A 27,639-nucleotide genomic window follows, 5' to 3' on the forward strand; every position below is an offset into this window, starting at 1 on the left:
GAGGTTTGGGAGATGTTTTTGAAAAAAAAAAAACCAAACCAAACAAAAAAACCCAAAACAACAACAACAAGAAAACCAAACAAAAATCCCCACCACAACCACCCCCATAAAGCCCCAGCTGAATATGCATCTGAAAAAGGGAAATGCAAACAATTTGATTGGTTATATTGCTAAAGAATACCTACATGAATAATAGTAGCAGTCGCTTAATTACTGGATAGAAGCTCTACCCCTGACTGAAACCTCTGGAAAGGCAAATGCTGAACAGGTGGATGAGTGAAGGTCTCTACAGTATCTATAAGAGTGAGTTCCTGCTTTTTATGACAAATAAAGTAGACCAAAAATATCACATCAGCTGTATAAATACCAAACTATCCCTTTATGAAAATAAAACTAATTACTTTCCCTTCTCCCCTTTTACTTTTGTCATATGGTAAAAACCCACTCTGGACCACTGTTCAAAATGGCATCTCCCCTCCTTTCTCACATGCTCTGAAGAGCGGCGAGAGTTACAGATAAGCTATTATTAATGATATTTCATATATTTTAGCTGACACCAGAACTAGCCTCTTTTGCAAAATAACAGGGCTGCTTTACACTTTGAAATATAATTTCAGCCTATACAAACCGACGTAAACATTCAGTATGAGTTATCCTCCAGTCATATTTGGATTTCTTTGCGTTTCTTATGGACAGTGATGTAGGTATTCCAAATCAAAGCCGACAACCTGAAACGCAGAAGAGACGTTCAATCTCATTTCCCAAGCCGGGCATTTGCTGTACCTCCAGACTTTAGGAATGCCAAGCTACATGATCCTAGCCCTGACACATGGTTATTTGCAGTGTTTGCTGCATATAATGAACCAGATGGTCACACTTTTTTCCACAATCTTTTAGGTGCTTCTGATGCTAAAAATACTATGAAAAATCAGTTTCAATACTTCAGTATCAGGAGTCATGGAATAGTTGCAACTGGGAGCATTAAAAATCATAAATGGAAGTCTGAGAAAGTTCAGACACTGAAGAAAAGATGAGGCATTTTCACCATAGGACCAGAACAGGAACAGAAAGACTGGTCTGTTGAGTCAAGAGGAGAGCTTCTGTACTTAAGCAGTTCTAGAATGTTCACCAACACACATGTTCATGGATATATGCTTCTACAGATCACCTTAGAAAGCACTGAGCAGAACGGTATCAATAAGGGATAGAGGCTCTGCCTATCAGCTGTTAGCCAAAGGCAAGGAGAAGTGAAGATGTGAGTTAGCTCTAGATTTATTTTTACAATGTCCATTTGTAAAGTCTCTCTACTTCCTACATGTAAAATGCTGTCCAAATAGCTGAACAAAAATACTTCCCTTGGTTTCCACCGTCTTTGGATCTCTCTCCCACATGAAATGAAGAACAAAATGAGACACTTAGAAAGTAGAATTAGATTGAGAAACTAACAAAGTTCTCTGGAGAGTTTAGTAGAGAATGATGATATTTTCATGAAATTTAAAACTTACACAAGAATTAGATTAAAACGATGCATTTATGTCATCGGCAGTCTCTTTAGTTATGTATCCGAACCTTTAGGTTTTGGATAGAGCATTAACTTTAACATACCATATCAGGCCATCTTTCTTCTATTTTACAGACTTTCAAGAGAGAAAAAAAGATGGCTTCATCTTGTATGATGCTGTCCAATCCTTCTGAAATGCTGAATTTTTCATGAAGTCCTTAGACGCTCAGGATCCACAGAATCAAGGATTAGGGTACACTTTCTAGTTATACAACAGAAGTGAACTAGAGCCTAGTATGATTCATCCAAAAGGCTGTAATTTCAAAAATTACGAAGAGTTCTGAACAAGCAAAAGCAAGGAATTCCAGGTTTTCAGATTGGTTCTAATACATTACGTTCTACAGAACAAAAAGTAAACAAAGAAATGGCTCCATGGCTTGAGATCAACAATATTCTTGCTTGGAGGACACGTCCTCAGGATCTGAATCACTATTTTAACCTAGCAAACAGCCTACAATACAAAACTGCCAGCTGATATCAATTCCAGCATTTCAGCTGGAGTTTCAGCTAGGTTGTCCTGAGGTGCTAGAACTAGCCTGCATGATTTAATAGCCTGAAAACAAACAAGCAAGCAACAAAACCCCACTAACAGCAAAAACAAACAAACAAAAGAACCCATACAGCTGCTCTGACCAGGTGAAGCAAGGCAGGTCATGGTTCTTTCTCTGGCAAGGTCCTTCTATCCAGGGCTAAATATGGTCTACAGAAGTTGGCTAAGTGTGTATTTCAGTGGGACGGTTTTAATACCTCTTCCGTGACTGTATCTCAAGAACAATCAGCACGGGACTATTCCTCATGAAAAGGGGACTCAAGAGAGCGTGTTAAAAAAAGAGACTGTTTTTTTTGGTTTGGGGTTGTTTTTTGGTTTTGTTTTTTTTTGAGTGAAAACAACTTTCAGCTAAAGAAACTTATTTCAACACCATCTAAGGCATTTTCAAGATATTTTAAATGTACAAAAAAGCAAGAAGGTCATTATAGAGAGCCTGGCATACTGGAACAATCCTTAAGAGGAGAGCTGCGGACTGTAGCACTGTTATTAGGTACTAGTTCCTCCTATGCTCTTCACATAATTTATGTTAGAGAGACAGCTTTGTAAATTAGATTCATGGTCTGTTTCACTCCTATGCAAAAAGTGGATTAAAATGTTGATCACTTTAGTCTGGGTTAAGCTGGAAACAATGATTTGAAAATGAAAACGAGAAAGTATAATTTAACAATTCTGTACAAATTTCTCCTTTGCTATTAAGAGGAATAATACACAATTTCATTTGCACACAGATAATGCAGACAGAAATTGGAAAGTTGTGATTAACTCTGCTTTGGCTAGTCATTCAGGTCCTATTACAAATGTATAAGTTTAAAAAATGTCCCCTTTATATTGGGTAGCATCTTCCAGGATATAAAAATTTAATTTTATTCTACTGCTGCTTTCAATTTCTCAGTGGACAGAGCCTGCAGGCCACATTTCATAACATGCCTTTCTGAGTCAGAGCATAAAATATTTATAAAGTGTTTATTTAGAGCACTGATAAAATCCTGCAGATCACCTCTGAATCCCTAATGGCAATCCAACACCTTGGGAGCATGTAATTAATCTTGGAATTTTTGTAAGAAGACATATTACTATATGGAAGTTCGAGCTCATGATAGTTACCTTTTATAATCTGAAAATACTGATGGTAATCAGCACCTGGTTGTACCTCTTTTGCCTTTCTATAGCCTTAATTCACAAATGTTTACCAAGTTCTCTGAGGTTCTTAGATAAGAGCAACAGGCACGACGACTAACCTGAGTATGCAATAAATAAGGACATTATATGACCACACAAAACCTACGCCTCAAACTCATGTCTGAGAACCTGGCTACAGAAAATCCTGGAGTCTCTGCTTTTGGTTAAAAGCAAGCAAATCCCAAAACTACCTCCATAAACTTAATTCGAGTCATAAACGTAATTAATATGTTTTCAATGACATTCATGTATTTAACTTTAGATACCTAAGCTTCTTAAATTTGGAAGCTAGTTTTCACAGATTCCCTATATAATCAACGGAGACAGACTTCTGTTGTGGATCTCGCACTCAAGAAATTGTTTGAGAGAAGATGTCCAACTTCAGCACCTGATGCATAGGCTGTGAAACGCTCCTTATAAAAAGAAAGCTTAAGGGATGGACGAATCCTCATATTTTACTTTTCATTACCATCTAGGTAAGGTTTGCCCAAGCCAGCAGGAGAAAAAGTGTAGGAGAAACGCCCCTCCCCTGCGCCTTAGTGGACTGTTAATAGTAAAGCTCCTGGGACCTGAAGCTCCAAGAGAAAAACAAACAAAAATCACAGGAATAGTGTACAGTAGGTTCAGTTTGTATAAAACCCGCAATGCAGCTCTTTGCTGGTCTCCCTGCTTCTTTAAAGGAAACGCTACTTAAAAAAGAAAGGAACAGCTACTATGGGGCAGAGAAAAATAGCCCCGAAATGCTGCTGTTCCCTCACCACTCTGACTCCAAGCGTAACAGCTTTAAAGAGAAGTGGAATTCCATCTCGAGTTGGAATCAGGGCACGCTGACAGCACCAGTTCATTTCAACCTAATTTATCCTGGCTAGCCCTGTTTTACTGTGCTCAGCTGCATTTAGCTTCTTGAAAGTGGTCTTTGCTTGGAAAGGAAGCTGATAAAACTGCAGGGATTCTTGCCCTGCTCTTTTTATGTGAAATACAACGAACTCAAATCTCCAAGTCACATGAAAACAAAGAACTATTTTAATGATTAAAAGGATTCACTATAGTTTATTTTTTCTGCTGCCATGTACCCGCTGCACTGTGCCACAAAAGCAGAATAAGTAGAAGTGATCCACATCAAACTTGTGCCATATTGTTATACAAACACTTCAATGAAATCATTATGAATCACTGAAGGACATCATGATCCAACTGTACATTATTAGTGATATTTAGTAGTAAACAACTGCATTACTAAGTCAAGTGTAGGGCAAGCATGAAAAATATTTGAAGGTAGATGAAATAGAATTCTAGGAAAGATAACTAAGTGGTACCTGTGAGCAAATATGCCACTGAGCACACAGAACTTATGTCTACAAATGAACTGACAGAAGTTTCATCCCTTCTGGTAGTAACATCTTGTTATTCTATTGCTCCTCTAAGGAAAAAGAAACCAGCGCTTATTACAACTGAGAAAAAAGACAAAAGACACAAATTGACTGGAATTACCTCTCAACACTCAACCATTAGAATTTTTTTAATTAGCAGCACATAGAAATCTAATTAGGACCTAAATGAAACGTTTTAGCTTTTGTTAATTCAGACTTGCAATATTTCTGTGGCTCCTGTCTAAGTGGAACTTACCCATAATGAGTTCTGCAACACTCTGAACGTCATTCAGAGTGGATATATTCCTGATGATGAAATTCTCCTTTCTGGAGCTTACATATGAAAGGATGCAAATGCAGTGCTCACCTGTTGTGCAAACAACCATCATTCTGCACTGCACGCCCCCGGGCTTTCTGGTCAAAGCAACCTTCACGTGGATGCTACATAACTGCAGATTTGATCAAGATGTTCAAGCTTTACCTACTCTGCTACTCCAATCAATTTGAATGCAGTCTTTTCCCTTCTATTGACATGGGAGCATATTCTCACCTTGGTAAATACACTTCCACTTTTTGCTTCTTTACAGAATTAGCCCATTCATTAATCAACGAGGCTTTGACCAGTGGTTCCAATGTGACCAATGGAACTTCCTGTCTGGAAAGAACGATCATCATACTAATCTCATCTCCCTCATATGGTATTTCCAGAACTTGATAGATACCACCTGCTTCATTGGAGCCATCGCTGAACTCTCCTACAGAAGAAAAACAACAACAAAAAAAGCTATTAGAAGTATTTTCTTTTGGTTTTTTTACTGGAGATAGGGGAAAAATAGAAGGTTAATACTATGCAGTATTTATTAGATACCGGAGACAAAAATGACCCTTTGTATTCTACTCTGTATAAAACTTATATTAGTTTCTTCATCATAGGATTTGAGGCTTACATCCGCTTTCTTAAAGAAAACAAGCTCATGCAATCACACAGTTTGTGGATAATCATACTTCTGAACCTATTACTTAACTTCCATTGGTTAGACAGAGAGAAGTCTAGAAGTTGTTAAGGCTGCCAAGACTTTCATGGAAATGGGCAGAGGTTTTTTTTATTCAGGAGAGACAATTTTTCAGTGATGAGACTGAGTGAAATACTGCCAACGCTAGACACGGTAGAACCTAATTGGAGTTCAAGCTCAAGATAGAAACGATCATTCTGTTGTTCAAAGAACCCCTATTTTACCTTTCTAAGGATATTACAACAGTCATGTGCAAACATTATTCATTTTAATATTTAGGACAGCACAAGAAAAATATTGTAGTGAGAAGCAGGACTAACTCAATAATTGTAAAGGAGTTAGATATAATGGATAAACATTCTGAAATCCATCATGTGGCACCGAACATGTACCTAAAAAAGCAATCAAGAAAGAGGTCATTATAAGTGTTGCTGCCTTGCTATAATACACAAGCACACACATTACGAAAAGACATCACAATCAGAGTCCCTTTATTGGGCAAACACCACATTTAAAATTCTAGGTGAAAGAACAGACAACAATACAAATGAGTATTACCGCCAAAAACCTATTAAAGGAAGACTTATTAGCTTTAAATTGCTAAAGCTCCAACTTACCATAGTAAAACTCTCCCTGCTGGTACATCATTGGAATCTGCACTTCACTTTCATCATCTTTAGTGAAAGAGAAAGTTCTTGTATTTTCAGGTCTGAACTGTGATTTCCAATTGCCTTTAAAGTAGATTGCATTGATGAGAGCCAAATGAGTTAGAGCACCAAAATCTCTTGAAGACACAAAATCTTTGATCATATCTAAGAAGAAAAGCAACTGTCAGTCTGCATGTCAAATTGAGCATTAAATCAAAACTTAAGACAGCTTGAAAAATGCAAGAAAATAAAAAGTTGTGCTAACATGTAATTTCCAATTCAGCTGTTCCATTAAATCTCAAATTAAACTGCCAGTGTTTTGTAAACCTAAATCACAGTGTAGGTGCATAAACCCTTCCACTGAGTACACGTTAGTCAACTGTTTCCTGACCACTACTTAAATATACCCCACAATGAAACCAAGGGGAAGAGGGGTCACATGAGGAATGTTTACACTGGTGCTATAATACTGTTCAGCACTATCCTCTTCAGGTCAGAACTTCTACAAACTTTGGCTCCAATCCAAAGAAGCATTTAAATGGGCGCGTAATGTAAAGTGTGTAAGTATACCCATTGGAACTTCACCTGAGCCAATTTTGAAGGAAGCATTCCGTTTCTAACCAAGTAATATCCAACAGACTTCAAAGTAAGGACTAATCATAAAAAAACCCCATAAATTCCTAGCATTTGCTCCACTGGCATTAGCTCTTGAAAAGCAAAAGAGAAAAAACCATCTAGCATCTGCTCTATTCATGGGAGGTATGTCAGCTGAGCATGGCAGCTGCTTTGCTCCTACTCCTCAATAAGTCATTTACATCAGAAAACAGTCTGTTACCTGCTTTAGCTCATCTTAAATGGCTTGCTTCTCGGCAAAATAATTTCGAGTTTGTTAAATTTGGTGCACTGACCAGATTTGTTACTATTCTTGAAAAATTACAGCCTACTTCAGAAAGCTTTCTTGATCACTTCTATTTTTAACTGACATTGCAATGCAAGGTGTTAAACACATTCCTCAGTCTGATTATTACTTCTTAATCCACGGTTTAAAATACAGATTAATTCTGCTTTCTGGAGCATATGACACCGACTAACTGGTGTGAAATTTGTGTATCAAAGGGCAGTATTTCTTCTGGGTTGCTGTTTGTACTTCATTTTATCTAGAACATTCTTAGAAATGAGATGTGACCCATGCTGCCGTACTCACTCTCCGTGGTTGGAAAAAAAAAGTAAAAATTAAGAAGGAACACACTTTCAGTTTTTCCATTTCTATTTGGTACATCATATCCCCTTATATTTTTCAGCCACATCTTGTTAATACCCTAACGTACCTTAAGAGTTTTTCTGGCCAGAGAAACCTTTGACAGTTATGTTTTCTGCTCTGAGCCTCCCATCATGCTTAACATGCTGGAATTGGAAACCTGCCTGTCTTGTACCCCTTTCCTAATGAGAAAATGAGCCTCCTCTGTCAGAGCTGGCAGGCAGGAGAGAGTGAGATCCAGTGGTCAGGGACTAGGCTGAGGGACTGTTACTATCGCAACCTAACGCTAAGAGACCCACAGCTGCCTTTGTCAGCTCTGCACAGCTCCTTCCAGGGCAAGGGTTACCAGCTCGGTCAGCACATGTGGCAGGTATTAAGCAGGAGAACTTGTTCTCTCTAAAAGAGAATTTTACTTTTTCTTCAGACAGTGCATTTCTCTGAAAACACTCTGCAATCTGGTGCATCACTTACATCCCCTCTATTTCAGTTGCTTGAGATAAAGGGTAGAATTTATTATGAATATAATAGCCGCCATTTTCCCTTGGAAGAAACAGATCATTTCCTAAATGGAATAAAAGCATTATATGAAGTATTTTTCCACTTTGGTGCCATACATTTCCATAAAGCATTATGGATTCTTAAATGCTCAGACCACAGGGAGATGTGTTAATTCCTTACAGGGGATCCCGATACCTTCAAATTTACAATGGTACGACGGATGTTAGAGCCAGATCCCTGTTGAATTACTCTTAAAATATCAACCTCCACAGCGTGCCAGATGAACTAGAATGAGATTATGCTTTGATCCCTACAACGGGGGACTAACTTCACTCCCATACCTTGAGTCTCTGCACGTATTCAGAAAGCGTCACATCTTTGGGATTCCATAAGCGAAGCAAGCACTATATCACGCAGATCTGAATATGCATATTTACATCGGTAATTTTGTGCTTACTCCCCTGCTGCAAATTTTTGTTGTGAAACTCTGTTGACAGTCTTCCTAAAAGCAACTACTTTCTCAACATGCTATCTAGTTTCCTCACATTGGAAAAGATTAAATTACAGGGTCTGATTTTGTGGTTCAGAATTATCTTTTGTATTCCTTAGTATTCCATTTCTCAGTACCTTGTAACTATGAGTTCCTCAGAGAACTAGTGATTCTCCACACATTCAAAGCATAGGCCAATAACCCCTTTGTAGACAACTTTTCTGCAGTTAGCAATAGTACTTACCTATTTTTTTGTAATTTAATACCGAAATCAGTATTAAAATACTATTAAAATGCCTACCACTAAAATATTCTCCTTCAATAAATGTTACAGGTACTTTAAGATAGTAAGACAGGGGAAAAAATGTTCAGACAGATACTCCTATATGATTAGCAATGGCTAATATTACTTAAGACAGATTATCCCTGCACAGGAAAAAAAATACAATTTCACGAAGAGCTGATACATTCTTTTTATGGGAGGAGATACTTTAATCTCAAACGGAACAGATAAAAGCCAAGGCAACAATTCAACACCACTGTATAACTTTGGAAACACAAACACTTACTGCAGGAAGTATATAAAAGAATCATGTGGACTTACTATTCGTATGATTCTCCACCCACTTATTGATGTGGGTAGCTACCGCTGCACTTTGGCTGAAATCTATATTCTCTACTTCAGCTTTAAAGTATTTTTTCACCAACTGCAGAAATTTGTCACTGATATGAAATCCATTCTGCACATAGAGAGAGTTAGCAATATTCAGAACATAATGACTTTCTTCAGTAGTTGCCATATCAGAAAGGTCCTTCAAGAAGGTAAACTCTTCACCTGACGAAAGAAAAACAGATTCAGTGTTTCACAAAGGAAATTTATTCCATGTTTTTTCTGCTGGAAATTCACATTTTAATGCAAAAAAAGAAAAAAAAGTCTTTTTTCTTAATAAACTTATTTCTAAACCTACACACACCTTCAGATCTGAAAGAACAATCTACAACGCAGAACATATTATTTAGAGCTTATTTTTTCTACTACCTATAATTAGAGTAATTAACGAGATATTTGGATCCCATCACAGACAAAGCTATCAATGGTAATCCTTTCAACACCAAAAGAGTAATTAAAAAAAATTATTCTTATAAGTCACACTTTTATGTTTTGCCACCATAAATCCTTAACAGAATTTTCATTACATCCTAAAAACCAGTTATTTAAGGAAAAATGAACTTCAAGTTTTGAAGCTAAGGACTTCCCCATAGACTTCTCTCTGAAAAAAAAGAGGTCTAGAATTTCCTAGGATCCTGCGTGGGGTAGTACAGAATCATTTGCTTGCGTAATGAGGAATCTCGAGTAGGATTAAAGCAGTCTGCTTTAAGATAGGAAACTTGTACTGTTGCATCATCTACCTGAAGCTGAAATTTCTAATTTAAAAAAAAAAAAAAAACAACAAAACCCCCAAAACTTAAAAATTGAATGCAATGATATATTCCAAGCAGAAATCATTGGATACTTTCACCAAATACCACTCATATGCAAGAACAGTGAATGGTCCAGCTCAAATCAACTGCATAACTTCTTCAATTATAGGTAAAGGATAATTTATCAATGTTTTAGAGACAAACTGTAGAACTAAATATGTGCTGTAGTCTCCACAGAGGGGCATCATCTGTGCAGTGGTACTGTTGAACATATCTTGAACACTATAGTCAGAAATTCCTCCCCAAGATCCTTTCACCGAAGACTTAAAGTACGTCGTACGAATAAGAAATTTCATTCAGGTTTCAAACCAATTACTTTGATATCAAAATTCATAGAAATTGCTTTTTCAAAGTCATTTTTTGCCATTCGCTCATCCTCTCCATTTGCAGTCATCTTACAGTTGCTTGCGCTAATAGAGTGTGCTTGCACTCCACAGCACAGCACTACATCTAGACGCGTGACTTGGCTCTTCCCGTACTAGAAACGGCACGGTGTGGTAGTATTGTTCTCTTCTAGAGAAATGAATCCTGTTTCTCTGAAAGGCTGATGGGAACACAATGGCGTATCATGCCGAAACAGCCAAGATGCTTCTATTTCCTAAATTAGCTTGTATATCTGTATGCGACTTTATGCAATGCAGACAGAACACTAGCAACACAGAAGCAGGGTAAAGAACCTACAGGCTCTACCTACAAGAACCAAATGAATTGTGTCAAAGTAAGAGACATTTCCAGTTAAATTACTAAAGTTTTCCTACTTTCTTATAAGCAATATTGCTAAAACTACTGCTTTCCTTTTCAGGTTTCATTATAATCCCTGAAAAGGATGTTCCTAAAAGGTCATCTTATAATTCTAGAGGCAAAGGCAACCTTATTTTGCAGATGGAAACCAAGATCAAGAGTTAACTGCAATTGCTTAAGATTCAGGTGCTCAAGCCAGGATTGTACGTTAGCATCTCTCAGCTTATGCAGAATCCACTGAAGCATGCTTCAGCATGCTCAGGCCATCAAACATGATGCCAAGAAGCCTACTGATTAATAACCCACAGACATGACCCAGCCCCTTCCATCATTGTTCAGGCATCGCCATCTGTTCCTTTAAGATAAAAAGCCCCATAGTAAAACATGACTAAAAGGCCTTACCATTTTTTAAGCTGTCAAAACCCAAGGAATGTCGAATTTCTTTCAAAGTGGTTCCATGGGCTCCAAGCTCTACCATTCCCATGGCTATTGCAATGCTCAGAGGAGAGAAAAGAATATTGTCATCTTCTCTTGTAGCTCGCAGCTGATTGTAAACATTCACAGAAAGCTCAGCAATGGTTTCATCAGGAAAATTTGTCTTGAAGGCTTTGCTTTGCAAAACAAGCAACGACAGCAGTCCAAGGAAATACATGTCTTGAGATTCTAAGGTCTGCAAGAAAATTTTAGAGACAAAAAGTTAATCTTGTTTAAGTAATTAGAGATTCAACTTGAGAGAAAAAATAGTAAACTTTTAGTCTTAAATTTATGGAGTTCAATGCACAATTCAGTTATTTGGAGGAGAAACTAATACATACACTGTTCAAACTGAAGCAATGATCTATTTTCAAAAAAATAACCTACTTCATTATGTGAATTATTATACCTTCTTCATAATAGATTAACAAAACACGGCTTCTATAGGAAAAGATCTCAAAGACACAGTAACACATTTCTTACTTCCACTTTTTAATGTTGTTGTTGTTGTTAAGCAATGCTGATCTGGAATTAGTATGTATTTCTGTACTTTTTCACCAAGGAGACCTACAAATCCACATTTCTTTCGTTTGACCTTCCAGTAAGATGCAACTTATTTATCTAAGTCACTCTAAGCCCAAAACTGGTAAAACTATTTCAAGCACTGTAAGAGAGCTTGCTGACACCGGTGACAAACGAAATGTACCATGATGTTGCTCAGTTACAAAACACATGGCCAGCAGCCAAAAATTCTTTGAAAGAAAAATAAATCATGCCTTAGTTACCAAATGAAATCCTTTTTGTTAGTAAATAATGGTGAAGTTAGGTAGTTATGCTAGCTGAGAGACACCACCTGTTCAGAGATCTTTAGAGGATAAAGTTATTGTATATACCAGTGAGAAAGATTCAACAGAGAAAACAAAAAGTAAACTAAATAGAAAAAAGGGTTAGCACTAATGCTTTTGACTAATCCATCCTTCAAGCTTTGCTAAACTGCTTCAGTAAGCAACAGTTCTCACTCTATCCCAGTTTAGCTCATCACACAACTACTGATATTAAAATTCCAGCTCCTGGAGCAGCATATGTATGTCTCCATCCTTCCATTTTCTCTTTACACTTCATGCTACCTTGGCATATGACCTACTACTGCCAATTGTCTTGGGTCGGAAATATCAAGCCAACAGAGCTTGCATTTCAGTTCCTTCTCTTTGCCACTTACGGTATCTCTAACACATTATGAAGCAAAGATTCCTGAAGCAGTAGGTTAGACAGTACAAGACTAAAAGCTTTAGTCCAGAAGTGTTTGCATGTTGTTGTGCCAGTCTGCAGGGCTTGTCAGCATGGGACAAATTTCTGTGAATGTGCTATTCTGTTGCTCGACTGAAGTCAATTTGCATGCAGCCAGCCCAAGTGCCTCTGCCTTATGCTTCCCAGCTCTCCTGTGTCTGCAGTTACCATGGGTTTCTATATACCTGACACAGAGACCCTTAGTAAGCTTTATACAACATTTATAATTACGCATTTCATCTTCAAAAGACTATGTAGCATTATCTAATTAACTCGCACAACACTGAATGATACATAATTTAAGCATTATTACTTGCATTTTATAGCTGAGAAAATATAAAAAGCAATAGGGTACACATACGTGCCTTGGCAGCAACCGATGCAGTCACTAGTTAAGATTCTTCTTGTCCCCTAGCCGCGGATCAGCCTTTTGTTTATTTTTTCACTGAGAACATTAAATAGATGAACCGGTGCAGCAATCATACATGCTTCAGGGGAAAAGGATGGGCTCTTAGTGTGACACAGTAGCTAGAGCCCTGTTTCTCCCCTGCCCCACATCTCTTTTCTCATGATTGCTTCCATACATGTATGAAATATGCCCCTTTTCTCAGTTTCTAATAAGCCCTCCTCTATGCTGGCATCACTTCATCTCTCTGGACTACCTGATCAATCTTTCTGTTTCTTAGCAAGATAGCAAAAATCTCCACCGAAGGCTCTTATTCTATTTAAGAAGGGCACAGAGTAAGTCATATAATCCTAAAGCACCAGTTTCATATTGTGCTTATTACTTGATGACTACATATTTCAGTACGCTTATAGAACCATCCAGCACTTCACTGCCGCCCAATGGAACACACTTCAGTCTGAGCCATGACCATCGCTATTTATTTCATAAAGACTGAGACAATCTTTTTATTGTCCAAAACATTATCAACATACCACAGACTTCCCCAGTAACTGCTTTTCTTAATAGCAGTTAATTTTTTTTTTAGCCTGTCCATTTATTAATTATTGACTTAAGGATATTAAGGTTTCTGTTATAGAAAATAACTGGATTTCTCTGTTTTCTTTGTGATTCTGAGCATTCTAGATTTCTTTGTTTAAAAAAACCAAGAGCACGCATCTCTCCTAAAGCTACATAATATAAGACTTCCTTCAGCACATCACTGATAGACTGAGCCCAGTTATTAGTCTCCCATCCTAAAAGCTGTACAGGGCAAGAAAGGCTTATAAGCTTAGGTCACGCAGGAGGTCTATAGCAGTGCCAAAAACGGTACTCAAAAAAATAGATAAGCAGAAGCTCATCTTTCCTGATGCTTCTTAAAAGCATCATCGTGGCTTTTAAACTGGCTTGCAAATTCGGAGAGTCTCACATCCTAATCTAAGCAAACAAGTTGTGTTGCTCAATGCAGATGCGATTATACAGACAGCTAAGCTTTTCCCCACCCTGTATCAAGAACTGTTTGAGCTCACTTTGAGACCTGACAGGTTACAATAGACATAAGATAATCTTCAATTTTAAAAAAGGAAATTTCCCCGGTCTTTTAGTTGCAGAGGCAGCTATTCAGCACTCCATCACTGATCTTTGTCATATGTGCTATTGCCAGACAGGCTTAAATAATTGCAGAGGGGAGGTAGAGGGAAAATTTATACATCCTAATGAAATGCTTAACATGTAGGTTACACTATTTGAATGCTAATAAAATATCTGATATCAGATAATGCTAAAAAAAAATTATATACAAATCAAAGTCATCTTTCTTCCTGACCACTCCTGAAAAGCTCCTCATGTGAAATAATCAAGTTATAATATTTTTAATTATTTAGTTGGACAGAAAATAGAATAAGTACATGGAGACAAATAAGATTTATACTGAAATGCTCCTACAAGACAAAGTACCAAACTTAAACTTAGTTTTTGAATACATGCTTAAATCCCATTGATGGCAATGCAAGAGGTTAAGCTGTGCAGAATTAGGTTTCCCAGTTCGAATGAACTAAAGCCAAACAATTTAGATTTCCCCCCTCTTCCTCTTCGACATCACTTTTAGTCTAGAGAGGTTTTCTAGGAGAGTTCACAGAGACGTTCCCCATACACACGTCCAGGGAAGACAGCCAGGGAGGCGGGAATGAGCCCCCAGGTATAGGCAGAGGATGCAGCCAGCTCTTTTGCTGGCAGCGCTCGCTTAAGATATTTGTGAAAACATAATTTCTCACAGTGTATGAATAAGAGTACAACATAAGAGAAGATGTTTTGAAGTAAACTGAAAATCTGTGGGAGATGGTCAGTGGGAAGAAGGCTGTAAAACAGAACAGACATCTGATCAAGCCTTGCCAGCCAATATGACAACGGTCTAATCTTATCGGTCTACTCTGAGACGTCTGCGGTAAATTCTTCAGTTCAATTCTTCTTGCACTTCCGGTACAAGCGTACACTGTTCTATTGACAACTGGGAATCCTGCTCTTAATTATCATTCTAGTCATAACAGTTACTGCTTTTCTGATCCTGCCTTACTTTAGGCTATTACTTTTGGTTTTATGCTTCCTCATGCCTCTTCATGCAGCAGGTCTTGATCCAACGAACAGCTGAGCATTTATTATGATGCAGCATGTTCTCAGCATCTCTCTTCAGTAAGAATTGAGGGCACTCTGTTTTGTTTCCGCAATAGTAAGGAGAACATTTTTTAAATTGACTGTACCCTATTCACAAACATACTTTAAGTGAAGGAAATGAAGTTGAACATTAGGTAATGTATGTCGAGGAAGTTAAACAATTCCCACGAGTATCATCAAACTTTTTAGTCAGTCTTTTTCGACTCTTCCTCAGAGTCATCAGCAGTACAATCTGTCATCGCTGTTCTGCATCAATGAAATCTAGTTAAGTAATACCGCATCAGCTAAAAAGGAGTCAAAGTCCACATTGAACAGTGTTTAAAAATCAAGAACCATCAGTTTCAAATGTTACTGCATGCATTGTGCATTTATTGGCTACCTATACGAATGAAAAAAAGCAGTTAAAATCACTTTTGCTCCTCAATCACACAGATGTTAAGACCAAAGATACGAATGTCTCATTTGAGGGCCAGTCTCAGATAGAATCTAAGTTTTGTTTTATTTTATCTTAATTGATGCATGAACACCACTCTCTCCTACCAGGCAATCAAAGAATCAGTGTAAATAGAGAAATACTCTCCTTGCACTAGCCTCTTCTTGGAAAACAATTGTGTATCACAAATCATCGCTAGCTACAGAGGTTTGTCAGCGTATTAGTTTTGTTCTTGCTTGCAACTGTTCTCAGGAAAAAAAGAACATTAAACAATGCAGTATCGCTTCAAAAACCTGCGAAACACCTGTACCTCCAGATGAGACATGATTGCACAGTTGTACCTGTGCGGTGTTATTTGGTGACTTTTACCACAACTTCAATGTAAACGGGCTCCCCTAACATACATATTCTTTACTTGACCACCAACTCCACTCAGTTTGACATTCCTACATGATTCTTTTGGTGTTTCTGCTCTGGGTACAGAGACATGTCTGTTTTGTCTGGGGGCTTCTTTCGCTTTTGGACACTGTACAGGGTTTAAGTTTCTTGGAGCCATCTTAAATGAAGGCACTCCTCTCTTTCCGATTTTTCTTATTTTTTGTCACTTCCCTCACATATTACTTAAAACAATAAAAGAGGGATTCCAGATATATGTCGTTCAGTGGTTACTTGCATTGAGGTCACAGCTAGTTCAATTCCTAACTTTTTCATTCAAAATTTCAGACACCTTCTGTAAAGATTTCATCCGTCCCGAAATTCAGCCTACCACATTTCCACAGCAGGTCACAGGCAGCATTCCTGTTCATTTGCCCTGTGGCCAGCACAGATGTACTCCTGTACATGGGCAGAAGGAACACCAGTTTTAAGAATGTTTGAAGAAAAAGATTCATAGGCTAGAATACAGCACTGATTAACTATAGCTCTTGCCTTTCCCCAAGCATAAGGCTGGAATGACTAAGAGGAAGTAGAACAACATCGCCCCCTCACACCCACAAACTCCGAACTATTCAGTTCATTACATACGCTTTCAGAAAAATGCAAAAGGGGCAAGCATCCTCTGTAAGCGAAGATATTTTGAGAGATATCATATCAACAAACTCAAACTGAGTTCACAGACATGAAGTACCGTGAATTTTGAAACAGTAAGAATTGGATTCAATGTAAGAAGGTGCCCAAAATTCAATTAAAGATTGAATTCTAGTACCTTATGCATGCCAGACAGGTTGAAAAAAGGGGTTATAATTTCCTTGTCTTTTACACCTTTACAAGCTGTGGTTTTTATAAAGAAACTCATTTACAGCTTTAAAAACCTACAAAATAAAACTGTGATATATTGCCTTAGTTCCTTAGCACACAGAGACTAAACTAAGATTAGTTGCCTTAAAGATTACTCTTGGCTACATGCAAGCTAAACACCAAAGGTGTGGGAAGCACAAACAAGAAAAACTGCTGAGTCCTTCTGATCAGCGTATAAAAGAAAAGCAAGCGTGGTAACAGGATTGATTACATTCTCTCCTGTAAAGAAGAGTATCTGCAGGAACAGACAGAAGTCTGGGAGAACAATTTTATAAAGCAAGAGATGAATTTACTAAGGGAACAAGCCCTGCTGGTCAGAGGGAAAAAACACTACGTATCTAGGTAGGAGCTGGGTGCTTCCTCCTTCCCCTCAAACCCAACCAAAACTGTACCATGTTGTGACAGATTAATTATGAAAGGATACAAGTTCGGCGAAATTCAGCCACTACTGCTTTGTCAGTTAGTAAACATGACAATTGCCACAGGCACCTTTACTCTGGATGATTTCTTGTTGGCAATCTTATCAAACAATACAATATCAAAGAGGGAGGGACTGCGTAACTAGTAATAACAATTCAGAAAATCAACACAACTCTCCCTCCAGAATGAAACCAGTGAACACCAGTTGAGTGGAGGAGATGCACTGAGCAGTTAACAAGATCATTAGCTGTTCACCAGGACCAGGCAGCGGTTGTCATGGCTACCCTGAAGGATGTGCAAGGGAGGTACATAGCTGTAAGGAAGAGCTCCCGGACTGGTTCAGGCTTGCCTCGGGCATGCCGCCCTGCAGCAACGGGGGAACATGGCTGCTACCGCAAATCTCAAGATTCTTACAAATCCACTCGATCAGTTTGTACTGCAGAACAATATAAGAATCGTTTCCTTCAATCCTTTCTGCTTTGTCCAGGAATCCAACCTTTCAGATTTTTATTTATTTAAAGATCGGGCAAAAAATTGCATCTCCAGCTAGCGTTACTGTTCTCACACCTGGAACGTTGTGGTTTTACCTCTAGAAAATCCCACAGAAATAATGTGGCACTTCCTCCCATCGGTTGCTTACTTTGTTCATTGTCCCTTTCCTCCCCTTCATTCAGCTGCTCTCTCCCTCCAGCACGGGGACTGACAGACAGTGTACTGTGAAACAAGGCTATAACCTGAGTTGACTTAACCTGAAAAATAATTCCTTTTACATAACGAGTGAAAGCAGGCAGGTATACAGGGGATAGCGGTGCAAAGGCTAACCGCTGTAATCAAGCATCTAAACGGGAAATCTACATCCTACCAACTGCTGTAAAGGTCTACTTACACAATCCATGTAGGGCATGCTTACACGTGGAGTTGAGATACTGGAGAGCCCGCCTGAAGATGACAGGAGGTAAACGAAAGTACCAATTCTCAGAGCAACAGATATGCAGTTCATAGGTATTATGGCTTACAGCCAGAGGAACGTACCCAAGGAAATGGGAGAATAACTAGATGTCCATAAAAGGTTTTAAGTTATGGCTATCACGGACAATGCAAGCAGTTCATGAAGGTATCTACAAAGTACTTTGGTTATTAGAAGTGGTTTGGTTATTGGAAGGGGTGACAATCATGTGAAATTATACATGTCTCTTGGTACCAGGCAGGCACATAAATGCTAGCTATGGTGTGTTACATTTAGCCAGCAAGTCAACTCCTTCATATTAGGGTATGTACTTACATTTTCTGTGCCGCAAAAATTGTTTATCCCTAAAAAATGTTTATCCTTAGCTTATGTGAGCATATGACCTTGTCAAACAGAGATTCTACAGACACATCTAGAATCATTAAGCTTGTTTGAATCTGTTTGTTTCAGAGATGTGCAATGACATCCATATTTCCATCTGCACAAACATTAGTAATAAAGTTACTGGATTTTATCACCATCTGTCAATTATGGAGTCACTGCCTTCTGGAGCTGGAAACCTTGAGGTTAATTTCATCAGAAAGCAGCACAATAACAATATATCAAATACTGGGGTATATAAACCTCTAGTATATAGTGACTAAGACAAAGAGGAGTCATTCTATAAGAAGTGTTAGGACCATACCAAAACCTTGCTCTCCAACAAACAGCAAGGCATGCCGCTCAGGATTCTTTATTTCTATTTTTTAAATGACCCCATCATACCAGTTTCTAGAAAACCTGAAAGGAAAACGGTACACTGGAAACTTTCACATTGACAATTTCTACCATTAAATCCCAAACGTTTTTAAACTTTCATGGAGCTTGGCACTGAGTCACTAACCTGCTGAGGCAATTATGCAAGCCAAAGTTGTCTTAATTGAGCTTCCTCAAGCATAATCCCTCAGCTCCAATTAAAAAATAAAAAGAGATGCTGAGAAGCCATGTCCAAAATACTTAAATTTGAATAGCCTAAAGCAAACATCTAAATCTATGTCTAGACAATTAAGAAAAGGTGGTCTTATTTCAAAAACTACTACTATAAGGCCTGCAATTGTGAGGATCCATACACAATTTCTCTATTTGTTTCTTCTGTCTAGAAGAAAAAAAATTTTAGAAATTGTTTGGCAGAGTGCTTTTATTTGTGACAGCTACTATGTGCCCCACAAAGTAAAAGGTGTAAGTAAGAAAACACAAAACAAACAAGCTCTGTGAAGGAGAAAATTTGAAGTATTAGAGAATTTGGGGATTCTAAAGGCTCAGAATTGGGGGTGTGCACGCAGCCCTTCTGAGAAAGTCAACAAAGCCTGACTGGGGGGAGCTTCAAGGCTAGAGACTGAAATATGACATTGTATCTGCTTTCAACAGATGAAAAGTGGGGGGTCTACCTGTCAAGTCCCATAGAAGCAGCTTAATCAGGCACAGATTGATTTTTTTTTACACATCTATATTTATGTTCAGTGAGGGTTGTCAGTCCTGTACACCTCTGAATGAGGTCACTCCCACGCACATTGGTCTTGTGGTGAAGATGCTGAACTCGATTCACTATTGACAAGAGTAGAACTGGCTGAAAGAATCAGTGTGTTTCACTTCAGAAGCATCAGTTATGCTTTTTTTGATATTAGACAGCTTTCTGTGTATACTATTTGACTAACAAATCAAAACTTTATATGCCATCAAAACAGTGACTGGATCTCAACAACTTCTTTGTTTTACATTTTGCAGTAAGAGTTTAAAATTTGGGGCATCTTCTTCTATTCAGAAGTGAAATGGCTGGATTTCCCACAAGAACAGAGTGAGACACAAGCAGAAAGGTCCATATGGGTGCCTCAAAGTTGCCTTACCTTAGACCTGAGAGCCCAGCAGTGGGAACCTCCTCTTAGGACCGATTTCACTATGGAAGGAGGGACAATGCCTAGACACAGGAGGTGAAGTTGGTCTTAGTTAGAAGCTCTCAAAAACCAATTTTGACAAGTTCTACTTTTGGAATTTTTTTTTCTTTTGAATGTGTGGTGGGTTGACCCTGGCTGGACGTCAGGTGCCCACCAAAGCCGCTCCGTCACTCCCCCTCCTCAGCTGGACAGGGGAGAGAAAATATAATGAAAGGTTCGTGGGTTGAGATAAGGGCAGAGAGACATCATTCACCAATTACTGGCACAGGCAAAACAGACTCAACTTGGGGAAATTAGTTTAATTTATTACCAATCAAATCAGAGTAGGGTAATGAGAAATAAAACCAAATCTTAAAACACCTTCCCCCTACCTCTCCCTTCTTGCCAGGCTTAACTTCATTCCCGATTTCTCTACCTCCTCCCCCTGAGTGGCACAGGGGGATGTGGAATGGCGGTTGCAATCAGTTCATCACACGTTGTCTCTGCTGCTCCTTATTCCTCAGGGGGAGGACTCCTCACACTCTTCCCCTGCTCCAGCGTGGGGTCCCTCCCACGGGAGACAGTTCTCCACAAACTTCTCCAACATGAGTCCTTCCCACGGGCTGCAGTTCTTCACGAACTGCTCCAGCGTGGGTCCCTTCCACGGGGTGCAGTCCTTCAGGAACAGACTGCTCCAGAATGGGTCCCCCGCAGGATCACAAGTCCTGCCAGAAAACCTGCTCCAGCATGGGCTCCTCTCTCCACGAGGCCACAGGTCCTGCCAGGAGTCTGCTCCAGCGCAGGCTTTCCACAGGATCACAGCCTCTTTCGGGCATCCACCTGCTCCAGCGTGGAGTCCTCCACGGGCTGCAGGTGGGTATCTGCTCCACCGTGGACCTCTGTGGGCTGCAGTGGGACAGCCTGCCTCACCATGGTCTTCACCACGGGCTGCAGGGGAATCTCTGCTCCGGTGCCTGGAGCACCTCCTTCCCCTCCTTCTTCACTGACCTTGGTGCCTGCAGGGTTGTTCCTCTCACATATCCTCACTCCTCTCTTCAGCTGCAGTTGCACAGTTTTTTCCCCCTTCTTAAATATGTTATCACAGAGCGCAACCACTGTCGCTGACGGGCTCAGCCTTGGCCAGCGGCAGGTCCGTCTTGGAGCCGGCTGGCATTGGCTCTATCGGAAACAGGGGAAGCTTCTAGCAGCTTCTCACAGAAGCCACCCCTGTAGCCCCCCCTGCTACCAAAACCCTGCCATGCGAACCCAATACAGAATGAAAAGGCCAACGTAGTACTCCACTCGCAGTGCAACCATCTAGGGAGATGACAAAAGAGACAGTAGCATTATTTTTCCTTCCTCCGATTTCCTTAGGGTGGTTTGGGAAAGGAAGGGAGAGGAAGGGTGTGATCTGATTCTGTAGTAGTTGTTTTCTATCAGAAGCAGCAGAGATGGCACACTGCAGTCAATTAATTTAGATACAAGAACAACTTCTTGCCTGCTCTTGCATGTACTGCAAATTCCCTTACTTACAATAAGTCACATTTCTGTTATTTTACTGTGAAATTCAGTTGATCAGCAAGCTCCCAGAAGCAAGCTCCCAACTATAATTTAATTAAAAGGGCAGTAGCTAAGTTTCACCATATGCAACTGCCAGATGCAATCATTGCAGTTTAAGTCTAAAGGCGACGTTACTGCATGTACTGGAGCGTAGTTTTATAAGTGATGAAAGCTGTCACTTATGTCACAGACATTGCTGTAATGCATTACGATATTACAGTTTCAGCAGAACCAAAAAATATTAATAATACATTTTGTGAAAGCATTTACAGCAAGTGAGTTTGGAATACAATGTTTCAAGTGCCATACACTTTTTCTTGCAACTCTGTATTTATGCATAAAGTCACTTGAGATATGTCACATTACTTTGCCTGGCATTATGCAAGCCCTCACAGCCAATTTTAAACCTTCAAAAGTTAAAGGACTGAAGGGCACAACTAATTAGGGATAAACAAGGACAGAACAGGAGCCCTTCACTATTCAGTGATTAATAGGGAATACTGCATCAAAAGTACCTTAAAATTGTGTCTCTTTGGAGGAGACTTGCTGAATGCATTTCAAAAGCCTATCAACCAACTCAGGAAAATTTTTAAATGTTTTTAACAAAATGCAATGAGGAATGATAGTCTTCAAATCACCCCAAAATAACTAAATAGACAAGGTATATATTAGCTGGGAAACAGTGTTTCAAAAGTTCAGAGCAGAAGTTAACTTCTTCAATACATTGTTCAGCTTCCTTCACAAGGACTTCAGAAAAAAAAAGATCAGGCTATGGATGTAACTGTCAAGAAGATGAAGAAAGTTAATTAAAATGTATCACGATTTCAGAAAACGAGTCTATCCCTTCATAAACTGAATACAAGTGTGACATCCAAAACAGCTTGCTTTCCTACAAAACAATATTGGCTTCAGACCTGCAATCAACACTGGGCTCCATTTACATGTAGGTAATGTCACTATTGCCAGGAGAGTTATTATTCACTTATGTTAACACTACTCAGATCAGAATTAGTTTCTTACAGTACAGTAATAAGATATACAGATTGCTTTAGAAAAAAAAAATAATTAACCCTAGCATTAAAAGTAGATGTTATACCCCCGATTAATTACAAACGGCAATTCATCATTACGAGGATTGTTATTTATAATGCACAGACATTGTTTCTCAAACGCTTCTCAGCTTCATAGTCCACTTCTGTGGAAGATGCAAGACCGCAGTAGCCGCAGCCACTGGTGAGCTTCCAGCCAGCTACAATTACTCTTAGAAGCAACTGCATATATCAGACAGACTGTCATGACAGCCGCAGTCCTGACAGCCAGCAACAGAGCGGAATTAAACGCTGGCCCACGCCATCCCTGGAGCACAGCAGCATGCCAGCAGAGCTCCCCCCGCCACCCCGGCAGCCCTGGCACCCTCCGTGCTGGCAGCGGCGCTGGAGCCAGCCAGGGGACCGTGCTGGCAGAGGTGGCCGGGCCATTACCATCCAGTTAATTGAGCTGTCCTGGCACAGCAGCCGAAGCCAGGCAGGACCTATGAAAGACTGTTTTTAAAATGAATTGAAAGAGCTGTTTTGGCAAGTGTGCTGAGCCTGACCAACAGAGCCACAGTCGATACAAAAATCAAAATGAAAACAGCCTGTAAAGCTGGTCTTGCACAAAAACTTCAGAGACAAAAGGACGAGAAAGAAGAGTCACTCAGAGGGTGTTTACTTCTGAACCAGCAACAAGTACATTTCATCAAAATCAGTAACACTGAGAGAAAAATTTAGCACTACTATCTAAGCTTCACCACTTCAAATATTTCTCTAAGATAACAGCATGACATCTGTTACAAAATAAAGACCTTTCTCCTAAAAACTATGGAATAATCTGGATGCAAAATTCAGCTAGTAGCAGGATTTTTCACTCTGTATTTCACACAGTTGAAAACTCCAAATAAGCCATATGATAAGGATTTCTTTTTGATGTGAAGGATGCTGATCACTGATCTTCCCAAAGGAAGAAGACCATGTGGAGAAGAAAATTAAACTCCTTCCTCCTGCCCTAAGGCCAATTCCAATTTTTCCAATTCTTGCCTCTTAGGCTTCAGCATCATTGCTATCTGCTCTGCTAGTAGTTTTCACATATTTTTGAATATTTTCATTTGTCTCTCTTATCCAGAAGTCCAATTTGATATTGCTTCCACTTGAGAGCAGCTCTGCAAATATCTAAAAACAACAAGAAAAAAAACCCACCCACACAAAACCAACCAACCAACCACAAAAAAAAAAAAAAAGAAAGGAAAGCAACCAGGGCCTCTGCCCGATTACAGACACCAATATAGGCAACTGATCAACTCACATAGTATCTGTACAGGAGGAAAAACCAGCTAGCATGGCATAGTGGACAGAATTGCCACTAAAATCCTCATTTTTTTCTCCATACCATCACTGAAGTCCTTCTCCCTCTTGTTCTTCATAAGCATCCATAAACTTATCCATAAGCTTAAAAAAAAAAAAAAAAGAAAAGAAAAAATGGAAACAGTAGTAGCCTCATACTGTTCAATCTGGGTGAGCTGGCAGGGTACGAAGACAAGAAGCAAATGCAGTGCCCTGCATGTGCTACTGAAATTGTTCAGAGAGAATATTTGGAACAGCAGCAGTTTCAAGGGATAAATGGGAACATTGGAAACGGAAAGAGAAAGACAGAGAGGGAAAAAACCAATCCCTGCTGTGCAGGTATCTTACCCACAACAGAAGACATGCAACAACCAAAGAAATACAGCTTCTTCAGTCAGAGGCAAAAACCAAGGCTCGTTTTACTTGAGGGGGGTGGGGTGGGGAAAGAGGAAAATATTCACATTTTTATTCTAATAGTTTTGCTTATCCTGGCCTTGGAGACCTATAGCTGGTGATATATCCCTCTTGGCTCACCAGGGACAAAACAGCTCAGTTTAGAGTCCAGTATTCAAGCTGCACCTGGAAGGTGGAATCTGGCCTTTAAGCGCACTTCTGCGGATCACTGTTCAAGTCTCATTGGTTTGTGTTTATGAGAACTGATGCTGTTCCAAGTATCCTCTCGATGATGAGCCATTTAAACACCACATGCAGGGAGCTGAATTTGTCTTAATCTTGCTTATTCTCCCACACAGAGAAGTTTGTATCATGTTAGATCTGATTCTAAATGCTAAAGCAATTCACATGAACAAGAGCAATCATGAAGCACTGAAGAAACAGTCCACTTCCGTCGTTCACTGGCTCACACCTGTACGATCTCCCTGTGGCTATATAAACATATTCATGTGTCGTGGTTTAACCTGGCAGGCAGCCAAATACCACGCAGCCGCTCACTCACTCCCCCCGCCCCCCCAATGGGACGGGGAGAGAATCGGAAGGGTAAGAGTGAGAAAAACTCGTGGGTTGAGATAAAGACAGTTTAATAGAACAGAAAAGGGAGAATAATGATAATAAATAATGATAGAATATACAAAATGAGTGATGCACAATGCAATTGCTCACCACCCGCGCTGACCGATAACCAAGTAGCGATCGGTACTTCCTGGATCACGCCTACCCTTCATATACTGAGCATGACGTCACATGGTATGGAATACCCCATTGGCCAGCTGGGCTGGCTGTCCTGATTATGTTCCCTCCCATCTTGTGTACCTAGCTCAGTCAGTAGGCACGGGAGCTGTCCTTGGACTAGGAGGGCACTTAGCAACAACTGAAAACATCAGTGTGTTATCAACATTCTCCTTGTACTAAATCCAAAACACAGCACTAGGAAGAAATTTAACCCTATCCCAGCCGAAACCAGGACAGTATCCACCCCTTATTCCATACCATTTACGTTATGCTTAGGTCTCACATTTTTCAATACCTTTCAATTAATCATCACTATCTTTTTTATATATATACATATATAATACATATACATACATATATACATATAATACATATACATACATATATACACATAAATATATATATAAATGTCCATTGAGTTCTTTTAGTCCACAACTTTGGGCTCCATCTGTCATAACAGTCTTTCAGGGCCAGAAGGATGGTGTGTGGTGTTGGGCTGTTGCATCCTGAAGCCAGTTCTCATTTCGGTACTGCTGCACTCGTTCAGTTCTATCATCGTTGCACTTTGCTCGGTTTCATCGGAGTTAGTTCATTCTTCATTAATCTGGGTGATTTTCACTGCTATACCATTGATAGCAACCATAGAAATAATGATATACAGTATCATATAACAATTGACATTATAAAATTCAGTTCATTGGCTATTTTCACCCAAAATCAAATCCCCTTGAGGTACACACCGGACTTGCCCATCCTTTCGCATCACCCACCAAGTGCACCCAGGTCCTTGAGCAAAAGCAATCCCACGGATGGGTTTTCCCTTGCCAGAGGCAGGAGTAACCCAGACTGTCTTCCCCAGCATATTTCTCATATGCACGACAGGGACTTTATCTCCATCTACAGTACGTAAGAGTCTTGATTGGGCAGGGCCAGCTCGATTAACAGACCCCCTAGTGTTGACTAACCAGGTGGCTTTTGCTAAATGTGTGTCCCAATGCTTGAATGTCCCACCACCCATTGCCCTCAGTGTTGTCTTTAGCAGCCCATTGTATCGTTCGATTTTCCCAGAGGCTGGTGCATGGTAGGGGATGTGATAGACCCACTCAATGCCATGCTCTTTGGCCCAGGTGTCTATGAGGGCGTTTCGGAAATGAGTCCCGTTGTCTGACTCGATTCTTTCTGGGGTGCCATGTCGCCATAGGACTTGCTTTTCAAGGCCCAGGATGGTGTTCCGGGCAGTGGCATGGGGCACAGGGTATGTTTCTAGCCAGCCGGTGGTTGCTTCCACCATGGTGAGCACATAGCGCTTGCCGTGGCGGGTTTGTGGGAGTGTGATATAATCAATTTGCCAGGCCTCCCCATATTTGTATTTCAACCATCGTCCCCCATACCAAAGAGGCTTTACTCGCTTGGCTTGTTTGATTGCAGCGCACGTTTCACATTCATGGATAACCTGTGCAATAGCGTCCATGGTTAAGTCCACCCCTCGATCACGAGCCCATCTATATGTTGCATCTCTTCCTTGATGGCCTGAGGCATCATGGGCCCACCGAGCTATAAATAATTCACCCTTATGTTGCCAGTCCAGATCCACCTGAGCCACTTCAATCTTAGCAGCCTGATCCACCTGCTGGTTGTTTTGATGTTCTTCAGTGGCCCGACTCTTGGGTACGTGAGCATCTACGTGACGTACTTTTACAACCAGGTTCTCTACTCGGGCAGCAATATCTTGCCACAATGCGGCAGCCCAGATGGGTTTACCTCTGCGCTGCCAGTTGTTCTGCTTCCACTGCTGCAACCAACTCCACAGGGCATTTGCCACCATCCATGAGTCAGTATAGAGATAAAGTACTGGCCATTTTTCTCGTTCAGCAATGTCCAAGGCCAGCTGGATGGCTTTCACCTCTGCAAACTGGCTCGATTCACCTTCTCCTTCAGCAGTTTCTGCAACCTGGCGTATAGGACTCCATACAGCAGCTTTCCACCTCCGATGCTTTCCCACAAGGCGACAGGACCCATCAGTGAACAGGGCATATTGCTTCTCGTTTTCTGGTAGTTTATTATACAGTGGGGCTTCTTCAGCACGTGTCACCTCCTCCTCTGGGGATATTCCAAAATCTTTGCCTTCTGGCCAGTTCGTGATCACCTCCAAGATTCCTGGGCGACTGGGGTTTCCTATTCGGGCCCGTTGTGTGATCAGCGCGACCCACTTACTCCACGTAGCATCGGTTGCATGATGTGTAGAGGGGACACTCCCTTTGAACATCCAGCCCAGCACCGGCAGTCGGGGTGCCAGGAGGAGCTGTGCTTCAGTGCCAACCAC

The 27,639-nt window shown here is 40.1% G+C and overlaps 1 protein-coding gene across 6 annotated transcripts in view; it reads right to left on the minus strand.

Annotated features, from left to right (window-relative positions):
- SERPINI1 (serpin family I member 1) overlaps positions 1-27,639 on the minus strand; it is a 61,402-nt gene that overhangs the window by 15,054 nt on the left and 18,709 nt on the right. For 3 of the 6 annotated variants that reach the window (XR_012674698.1, XM_075157435.1, XM_075157436.1), the window contains 4 exons: positions 11,192-11,459; positions 9,171-9,401; positions 6,291-6,485; positions 5,211-5,415 (listed from right to left, as the gene is read on the minus strand). Coding sequence is in view for 4 of the 6 variants with exons in the window: in XM_075157435.1 (XP_075013536.1) it covers positions 5,211-5,415; positions 6,291-6,485; positions 9,171-9,401; positions 11,192-11,441 (881 nt within the window). In the remaining 2 variants the exon portion in view is untranslated. Of the gene's footprint in view, positions 1-5,210; positions 5,416-6,290; positions 6,486-9,170; positions 9,402-11,191; positions 11,460-18,199; positions 18,222-20,163; positions 20,235-27,639 lie in introns of those variants that run through there. The other 3 variants (XR_012674696.1, XM_075157434.1, XM_075157437.1) reach the window with 2 other exon arrangements.

The sequence above is a fragment of the Calonectris borealis genome, chromosome 9 (genome assembly GCF_964195595.1).
Source record: "Calonectris borealis chromosome 9, bCalBor7.hap1.2, whole genome shotgun sequence".
In the NCBI taxonomy this organism is placed as follows: domain Eukaryota; kingdom Metazoa; phylum Chordata; class Aves; order Procellariiformes; family Procellariidae; genus Calonectris; species Calonectris borealis.